This window comes from Centrocercus urophasianus, unplaced genomic scaffold, assembly GCF_019232065.1.
Source record: "Centrocercus urophasianus isolate 14NV4802_14NV808 unplaced genomic scaffold, USGS_Curo_1.0 seq_15, whole genome shotgun sequence".
Lineage (NCBI taxonomy): Eukaryota > Metazoa > Chordata > Aves > Galliformes > Phasianidae > Centrocercus > Centrocercus urophasianus.
In genome coordinates, this window is record NW_024884697.1 from 43,668,997 (window position 1) to 43,679,004 (window position 10,008).

Consider the following 10,008-nt stretch of genomic DNA (forward strand, 5'->3'; position numbering starts at 1 on the left):
AAAAACAAAAACCACACTTCATATACTGTTATGAGAAAAGGAAAAAAGACTATGAAAGAAACAAATGACAGTACAATGGCTCAATGAATATTTTCTCAAGGCTTTACTTTTCTCTTGACAGCTTCACATTTAGGGACATACTGGGGCATAAACTTTAACCTATTTAAAAAAAAGCCAGAAAGTGGAGAGTGACTCTGAAGATAATCTTGTTTGCAGCATATAGAAAATTCTGTGCTATATCACTATAAAGCATAACATAATGCATATACAATATTTAGAATTACTTATCCTGTTTTACTGAAAATGCCAACAGTGTGAGCTTCCACAACCTGGACATTACTTCTACCTGAACAAGGGTCGAGTAAACTTCATCCTGCCCTGCTCTGTTGCCATTTTTAGAGCCAGAGGAATCGCTTCTTCCCACTTGGACTGGATGCAGAGGCGCAGCCATCTGGAACAAATAAACAAACAGAACTTTGACTCGCTGCAGTTAGTCAGCTTGATTCTGCTCCTGTAAACGCCCCAAGCGGTGCTGCTCATGGGAATAGAATTCTGGCATAATTTCAATATAAAATATTTAGTGTCTGTATGGCATGGTACAAAAGCAGACTTTTCTATGTTTTATGAATGAAATGCTTCAACTTTTCTCCAAGATGTCTGATGTTTTTTTCCTGAGGCAATGCATTTCTATTATATTACCGCAGCATCCGCTTGCATCACTCTGAACTGAGTTACACAGAACTTGTCACATGGGACCTAGTTATGAAAAAATTCAAAAAATAAAATAAAAACCCTGCAAACAAAGCCTCACTACCAGCTGGCACATATTTGTTTTAAGTATGGGAAAACGATATTGCAAGAAACCAGGGAAATACTGGTCGAAATACTGGTCGAAAATAATTAGTTTTTTAATAAGGAACAAAGACCTCTAAGTTAGAGGTAAAGTAGAATAACCATCGCTCCTGCAAACGTACCCAGTACATAACAAAGGCAAAATATGCGAGTCATCATGATATTTGAAAATGACTATGACCTCAAAGATACATTGTTTTTAAAAGCAAGTGACCTGTTTTAACAATATGTAAATATCAAGTAGAAGTGGTAAGAATTGAGACACACAACTAAAGCCTCTCCTACCTGTTTAGATACTTCTTTTGATATTTACACTTATTTTAAGAGACAGAAGCTCTGTAATAGCAGGTGCTTGCTCTCCTAGACTACATTTGCCCAACTTGTAAGTAACAATACCACTTTGCTAAGCATGCTTACAAGCACATACAAAACATAGGAACAGCTGCGTCAGTTCAATGAAACACTATGGCTCAAACCATTTATGAAGCAGGGCAATTTGTTTTATGAAAGCATTTAATGCTAGAAAAAGCATCCATACGAGAACAAACCTGAATCGTATTTCAGAATTGTTTATAGCATTGAAGTCATACACTTGCTGCATTCGTTTGACATGTGACAACGGCAGAGGAGCCTGAAAAAGGCAATTGCATAGTCAGAATAAGGCAGAGGCACACCTCAAGGCACATACCTCAAAAATAAACAGGATCATTCTAGAGAACTGAAGTTACATGGGATTTAAAAACTTTAGCTGATAAAATTGTTCCTTTCACCTTTTCAGAGCATCAGGAAAGGGACAATGAGTAATCATTAGCAAATTCCCACATTCAGTACTACCAGCCATTTCAAATCTTGAAGTACATTCTGTTTCATTAGCAGCTTTTATAGCTTATTTGCAGGTCACAAACTTCAATTATAGAGTAAATTCAAGCAACTTCTAATATTCTTTTTATCTTTCAATCCAAAATAGCCCATACATCCCCAGTCAGCTGGAGAACCAAACATAATCAGAGAGGCATGGCTGAATGTTTTAGTGACTATGCACAGTGAGAGCAGGTTATTACAGCAAGACTTTAAAAAAAAAGAGAAAAGAAAAAAAGACAATTTAATTTCAAAGAACATTTGAGCCTCTATGACTGCCTTAGTGATACCAGAAGCAGTACACTCCAGCCATGCATTTACCTCCAGGAGCAACAGTGCCAAGAACTCAATCAACTGATGAGATGATATTCCCTTCAGGTCTGCTGAGCTGAATGAACCCAGATCACTCTCTTTTGCCTAAAAGCAAATAATTTCTTAAGTTTCTAATAGATATTCCTAAACATAAACAGGTGTAACTTCATGTTTGAACATTTGCATATACATGTCACATAGAGCTGGATGGATGCTTTATTAAAAATGTACTGCACTTCACATGCAGAAGCCATAGCAAATTCACAGATTCCACAACAAAAGGCTACTATGCGTAACGCAAAACCTCTGGCAGCAATACTATCATCATTAACAATCTTTCTAAGCAAGTAACAGATCTCAGAAGAGAATGGTTCACCCTGTATAAAGAAGACTATTTCAACATACAGAAACCTCAGTTAAATTCTTAAACTACTCACTTTGATCCATCTTTGGCTCAAGGCAACACAGGCATTTGTTAGCGTCATATCATACCTGTCAAAGGTCATAAAGAAAGGATCACACCTAGGAAACAAGAAGTTTCTGCAATGTTTTTACAAGATGCTTAGGAATTATTTGCTCGTGGCTCCACTTCTTTTTTTTCTTCATTGTAGGCTCCAATTCAATACTGGAATACAATTTACAAACATACTATTCTCATAAAATGTATTTTTGCCTTAGTTATAAGCATTCTGTGCATAAGCGATGCAATCTATTGATCCCTGCACTCCTAAAATGATTGGTTATTTGAGCACATGATGCTTTATTATTTGCACATTATACAGTGTAGAAGAAAAAAGAATATTGTCACAACAAACTGTCAAAGAAAAAAAAAAAAAAAAAAGATACCTTTCCTGGCAACTTCCAAAGCAAAATGAATTTCCAGCGGAATTAAGAAGAAAGCAACTTTAATAATGCTTTTTTTTTCTTATATAAAACATACATCCTTTTTTTACATAGCACAAGGTCATTTTCTAATAGTACATTTGTAAGAAGACTTTCACCCTGATTACAAACTGTTTTATTATCATTTGGAATATCAGCAGCTTTGGAAGGAATAGACATACTGTAACAAAACGTAGCTTACGTGGGTTTCACTGGTGGCATTCCTGGAGCATGCAGCCAAGAGTTCCAGTCTACTTTATCAAGAATATCTACCTATGAACAACACAAGTTCTTAGTGAATTTTAAGAGTCATTTTTAGACAAAGGCATGCCCTATGAAACCAGTTTCAATTTTTTTTTTTTAAAGTACCTCCAACTACCATGCAAAACATTCCAGAAATAGAACAGAGAGCAAACCAACCCACAAACATCATAATGCAAACCCATCTCTGTTAGATTGCAGACTGCATAATATTAAGACCCTGAGATAAAAAGGAGAAAGAAAAAGAACTGGTCCTTATAGAAGTTAATTCCTGAGTTGTGCCATAGCTTGACATAATCAAAAGGTTTTAAATACTACCCAACCTTATCCTTGAAGTAGGAGTACAGGAACGTCTTCCAGTCGTCGGTTACTATGCTCTTATAAGCAAACTGCTGTATATAAGCCTTCAAGAAGCCCATGAAGACATCTAAGAATTAAAAAGAAACAACCCTTTCAGTGTTTGAAATTAACATGGAAAAGAATTATTTGTGAAGCCTAACTAACGCTTACCTGGTCCTCCAAGAAGCTGCTCAAGGTAAAAAAGCAAAGCAAAGCCTTTCTCATACGGAACAGATGAATAGGCAACATCAGGATCTACTTCATTCAGATTGGGGACGAGGTTACTGATGGGATTTTTATCTCCAAGCGTATTTATCTGCAACAAAAATATAGAAAAATACATTCTTGAAAATAAATAAATAAATAAATAAATAAATCACAGCTAATCCTATTTATAAAGATACCATCCCTCCAAAATAGAGACAGCCCAAATCACTGTCTCAATCTTTTTAAGTTTTTCTTAAGTTTTGAATCTGTGCAGTTTACTGAACTTCTTCTCATTTTGCTCTAAGAATGTCCAACCACGCATCAAACAAAAAGACATTAGGATCAATTACCTCATGTTCCCAACATTCCTAAGTAGTCAATTACTGTCACGCATGTTGCAATCATGAGAACTTAGGGATTATTTATTATCAAACTACTTGTTTTAAGTAGGTGGCATAAAAGGTTAAAAACAAAAAAACAAGTGGAAATAAAATACGTAAACTGCATTATCAAATAGAGTGAGAGGCAGCTATTTTGACACAGATTGGAAATCTGAAAACTGAAGTTTACCAATGCTACCTAATCTAACAAAATTTATCATCCTTCCTAGATAGTAATAGATTTGCAAAATGTTCAAGTATAATTCAGTATACAGGAGAAAAGAAACAAAAATCGTGTATTTGTATTTGGCACTGGTGATTCTGATGGTCATGCTTGCAGATAAGCTTGAGGCTCTAAGGGACATAATTCAATGATGGGACCCAGTAGGCTGAACTGATGGTTGGATTGGACGATGTTGAAGGTCTCTGCCAACCTACATGACTCTACAGTTCTTCAATTTTGACAAGCTTTCAGCTGCTTACTGGTAAGTGAACAAGTGACACTACAGTTTATCCATACCCAGTTACAACCAAGAGAGGCTAGAAAGAAGTTCATCCTTATAAAATAGCTCAAAACATTGCAAAAAGCTTTATTTATTTTCTAAGCTAATTATCTTGGGAAGATAACATACCTTGGAATCAAAGTTAGGCATCCTTTAGTAACAAAATGCTAGGAAAGCTCACGTATCTAGACAAGTCTTACTCCTGGGAACAGTGAAATCAGCTTTATTTTAATTACAAGGGCCACTCTGAAAGTAATGCTTCCTACATTGTTATGTTGGCACACAGCATCAGAGGTGGATGTTGGTGGTGTGGCAGCAGAGGTTGAACCTTCCTGCCAACATTCTGTTACATCTTGTTGCCATGAGACAGATGGCAGCAAAGGGGCAGTGTGACAAAACAGCATCTGACAAAGAAGTGCATACGAAGCAAAGGTGTGGAACTGAATTCCTCCATGCAGAAACAAACACACTTGTTGATATTCATTGATGTTTGCTGAGCGTGTATGGAGACCGAACAGTGGATGTGAGCACAGTGAGGCATTTTTTGGGTGATGTGCTCCAGCAGTAGTGACAGTGGGTCACCTCTACTGGTACAGATTTTTAAGAATGCAGCATGCAGGCTCTTGTTTCTTGCTGCCAAAAATGCACAGCTAATGGTGGTGACTATGTTGAAAAACAGTGTTTTCTAGCTGAGAATTTGGTCCATCCAACTGCATTATTGTGCTTATGGTATCTCTTGCAGTTTCATAGTCTTACTTTCAGAGCAACCTGTGTAGGTGCACACCTAAAGTTAACAAAATCTTGAAGATATTTACCGTATTCTGCAGTTCCCTCCATCCTCCTAAGGCTTTGAAGTGCCTGAACTGCTCACCAAACAACCGACCACCAATCCTGCGTTCCAGATATACAGTATGCCCCTCATTCAGCCTGGAAACATACTGATAATGTCAGCAGTGGTAGGATGACAAAATTAATTTCACTATTCTCTTTGCAGATTTTAATATATATTTTGCCTTGTGCTGAACATCATACCTACCAGAAATGCTCCCATGTTTTGTTTGTTACCAAGTTCCCTGTCCAACTGTGAGAGATTTCATGAGCAATAACCTAAAACAGAAAAAGACAGATTTACCTTTTAGGCTCTCTTGAAAACAAATCCCAACAGAAAGGAAAAATCCTAGCAGGATTACTGCACTACATTCCCAAGGTCAACAGATAGTCAAAGATCTGTAAGTTTTTCCATATCAACATCAGTTGGAGGAATAACCCTATGCAATCAAACCATCATGAGAAATAATTCTGAATCTGTAGCTTGCAAATCACAGAGCCAAACTGATCAACAAAAATAATTCTTCTGATAGAACTGTTCAGGTACTTGTTTGTGAAATCACTTTACAGAGCACTGGATACATGTCAAGTAATGGACTAATATTACTTCCTCACAAACCTGCTTGTCTGCTGCAGGGCTGGGATGTTCTAAAGAAGCCAACAAGAAGAAAACAGTTGCCCCCTTGAAGGATAATGATGAACGATACATTAAAAAGTACCCATGTCTAATATTTCAGTGCTCTTGGGACAACCATCACATAAGGAATCATATTCATTTTTTAAGGCAGTGTATCAGTCTAGTAGAGAGACCTATCAGATAAATCAGCTTCCAGAGTACTCAACTTACTGGACAAAATTAGAATTTATTCAATTTGTACTCATCATTTTCACTTTGCAAGTAAGTCATACACAGTGCAAGTTCTAACTCATAGAGGCAGATATACTGAAGAAGTTGCCTACAAACAATTTAGAAGAAAGCAACTTAGTTGTGATTTTTAAACGTATCCATGTTCTCTATATAACACAGGACAGGAAAAAAAAAAGCTACTGAGCAGCTGACTTCAGTCCCCTATATATTAAGGAGGATAAGTCATTTTCATCTGTTCATTATGCATAATGGTTATTTTAGAATTTATTTAGAACTAAAACACACTGTGTAAGACTTTTTGTATCACTGTTAACTTTTAATTCTCCTGATGAACAAGAGGCTAAGTTTTCAGATATTCAATACAAAGCTTAGATGCAAATTCAAGCTATATTCTAATTGAAGACATGAACTTATTTTGCACTTACATTTGATAGAGATCGATCACCTGCCTACAAAAGAAGAAAAAAAGGCAACTGTCATTTCAGGTGAAGCTCAAAATATACCACACAAATCTTTCTGGACAAAAGATGGCCTGCAAATAAACATCCATCATATGATGGATGAGTAAACTCTAAGGAAAGCTTGACTTTCACCATTGTTACACTTACCAATAGGGTTGGAGTTACAAAAGTAAGGCAAGGATTCTCCATACCACCATAAGGAAAAGAAGGTGGTAAGACTAACAAATCATACTGTCCCCATACATAAGGTCCTGCTAAATCTTCAGCTGTCTGCAGCATAGCTTCAGTCTGAAAGAAGAATTCACATTAGTCTATGATACGACTTCTAACTAACAAACACTAGAGACGTTATAAGCTACTGACCACACACTGCATTCTCTCTCATCTCGGAATGTCCCACATGATAAACAAGTAAAACACTGTGCAGCAATAATTATGTTTAGTAATAGTTCTGTGTTGTGCTAGAACAGCAGCATTTTTGGGGTAGGAAGAGGAGAAAGCAGGGCTACAGATGAACAAAACTCTAAGCTACATCCTGTTCCTTTTTCAGTACTAAGTAAAACAATTAGTTTAGAAAACATTTTTGTTAATTACCTACCTCAGCAAATTCGTAGGCTGATTTATCCACCAGCTCCTTTTCAGCCCACACCAGTGTCCTTGGACCAATCTTTCTGTTGGAAGTGAAAATGCCAGTGAGAACACTATGAACTGGAAAACCTTCTATGGGAAACTAACACAGAAAGCACATGTTGATGTGCTCATGGGTAACCCATGATGTTCAAGAACTTTGTTACAGAATCTTCCTCTCCTTTTTCTCTCCAATGCTGAAGTGACACTGGAATTGGCTTCAGAAAACAAAACAAACCACAGCCATCTACAGGACAAATAAATAGGGAATGCATTTACAGACATTAAAATGCTGCTAAGCCCTAATTCGCGGGCATTATTACTGGTTGGATTAACACATCCTGAAGGCTGAAGCCTTCATTTTCTGCCTTTTGTACAACAGTAGGCTTATTTGTTACTAGAGAAAAAAAATACATTTTTCCTTGAGCTAAAAGAAGCTCTCAGTGGCTCCAATCAGCTCTAAAATCTTCATAGTTGATCTTAATGCAAAAGTATACTGAATAGGAAAATAATGCAAGAGTGAATCAAGATTTCAGTAAGGTGAAGTACTGTAGAACAATTCAGTTTCAGGATGAAGAGAAAGTTCACTTCCTCACAGGTTCACTGAACCTCTCAGACTTTTAAAAACTAGAAATTTGATCAAGTGACCAAAGAAAAACTCATAAAAATAACAACAACAAAAATAAAACCTGTGAATATTTTTTTCTTAACCGCTATTAATATTTACACTTTGTGCAGATTCACTCACCTGCTTTCTAAATCTCCAACCACTAAAGCAATTAAGTAGGAAGGTATGGGAACCTAAAGGAGAACATTAAAAAAAAATTACATTATTTAATGCAAGCTGCCAACATCATTGATTCAAGCAAAATAAAACAATGGTACATAAGGTAAGTGTACACGTTTCCTCTATAGCTTTTTGCCTTACATTATTACAAAGGTACTGTTATTTCTCTCCAAATGATATTTCTTCATCTACAAGTACTTGTTCCATTTATCTTTCATACAAAGGACACAATTTTTTTAAGTGTTATTTCTGCTTGAAAAGGAAAAAAAAAGAAATCTGTAGCTATAAAGGCATACAAAAAAACATCACTTGTTTGGTAAGCATTCAAAAGAAAGTCAGTTTTCCAAATGAATTCCAGTACCATTAAGTCATATTTGTTTTCATTTCACATATTAACACAACATCTTCTGGAAAAGATTTAAGTCCATTGACTTGTGTTATAGAGAGGTTATTAAAAGATTAACAACAAATTCCCACATTTTGATGCCTGATAAGTTAGGATCAAGTTCTGAAATGACTTCAACTCTCAACAGCTTTTGGGTCATAAATCCATTTTACAGAGATTGCTCTCCACTACGCTTCTCCCAGGCCAGGATCAAAGGAACAAAGAAGTGATTCTAGGTAAGCTCAACATATATACATATCCAAGAATTCGATGAATCTGACGTTATAGGTTGCGCAAGTCCACTCGACTTATCAGCAGCGTATTTCTAGATAACGTACAATGAACACCAAAGCTTTATACACTAGACCAAGAGCATAAAATGTTTTTGGCTCTACTGAGCAGGTACAACACTGTACTGAAGCTCACAGATGAGGTAACTATTTGTTTTCCTCTCTTTTCTCAGGTTTCACACAGCAGCCAAATCAGTCCAACAGCAGCTGCAGTTCAGAGGTTCCACTCCTCTCTCCAGCCACCCAAGCCCATCTCACCATGCACTTACTCAGACCTTCACTCATCCAGATCATTTCCCTTTGCTTAATTGTTTTTCCTGCCCGTTGAGCAATATGAACTAAGCTCACTAGGAGATCCCACAAACACCAGGACTGTAGCCAATAAGGCTGTGAGAACAAAAGCTAGGAGAATAAATTGAGACAGCCACATTAGGAACAGTGGAATCATTGAACTAGCTGCACTACATAACGAATCCGCAATCTTTAATTAGTTGGAGATGCTTTCCATGAAAGCAGTAAGACCTCAGGCAGCCCTTTCCTTACTAGCCTGTAGCACTTACATTCTGACTGAATCTGTAAATCTTCCGACTGCTGTCCTCTGGGTCAGGCATCTCTCCATCACGACCAGCACTCATAAGAGCCACCAACTCTTTGGGAACAGAGATCTGAAAGAAGGCATTGCAGCCATGAGGAACTCAGCCGGCATACAGTGTTACATAATATACTAGAAGCAGCTGGAGCAAAGACAGTAGCCCAGATGTGTCCTATTGGAAAACTTTCCCCCTCAAATTGAAAATGTTGCTTCAGGGGCTGGTAATACTGAATTAACCAAAAGGACGACCTTCAACAAGTGTTCAAGGTTTCACTTTCTTTTGGCTACTGATCATAGTGCACATCTCCCTTCTTGCTTCTTTAAAGCAACCAGATTATTTACACCAACACTGCAAAGATACCCCAGCTACGCACCAGAACACACAATTACTTAATGCATACAGGAAAGCCATTTCAAGTTATTTTTTACTTTGCAGCACTTTCTGTTGTTTTGCTCTCAGATTTGCCAGATTTAAGATTCTTTTTTCTACTTCAATACTTTTTTCTCTTTTTAGAAATAAAGATACATGTGAATGATGAAAAGATGTATATAAATAAAATGGTAAAGCCAGAGAAG

The 10,008-nt window shown here is 36.9% G+C and overlaps 1 protein-coding gene across 1 annotated transcript in view; it reads right to left on the reverse strand.

The window, feature by feature from the left end:
- Positions 1 to 10,008, reverse strand: part of LTA4H (leukotriene A4 hydrolase) — a 56,636-nt gene that overhangs the window by 497 nt on the left and 46,131 nt on the right. The window contains exons 6-19 of the mRNA XM_042815889.1: positions 9,401 to 9,505; positions 8,127 to 8,179; positions 7,350 to 7,422; positions 6,899 to 7,039; positions 6,716 to 6,739; positions 5,631 to 5,701; positions 5,410 to 5,521; positions 3,676 to 3,820; positions 3,489 to 3,592; positions 3,107 to 3,177; positions 2,460 to 2,514; positions 2,032 to 2,127; positions 1,401 to 1,483; positions 347 to 451 (exon numbers count right to left, since the gene is read on the reverse strand). Of these exons, the coding sequence (XP_042671823.1) occupies positions 347 to 451; positions 1,401 to 1,483; positions 2,032 to 2,127; positions 2,460 to 2,514; positions 3,107 to 3,177; positions 3,489 to 3,592; positions 3,676 to 3,820; positions 5,410 to 5,521; positions 5,631 to 5,701; positions 6,716 to 6,739; positions 6,899 to 7,039; positions 7,350 to 7,422; positions 8,127 to 8,179; positions 9,401 to 9,505 (1,238 nt within the window). The remainder of the gene's footprint in view (positions 1 to 346; positions 452 to 1,400; positions 1,484 to 2,031; positions 2,128 to 2,459; positions 2,515 to 3,106; positions 3,178 to 3,488; positions 3,593 to 3,675; positions 3,821 to 5,409; positions 5,522 to 5,630; positions 5,702 to 6,715; positions 6,740 to 6,898; positions 7,040 to 7,349; positions 7,423 to 8,126; positions 8,180 to 9,400; positions 9,506 to 10,008) is intronic.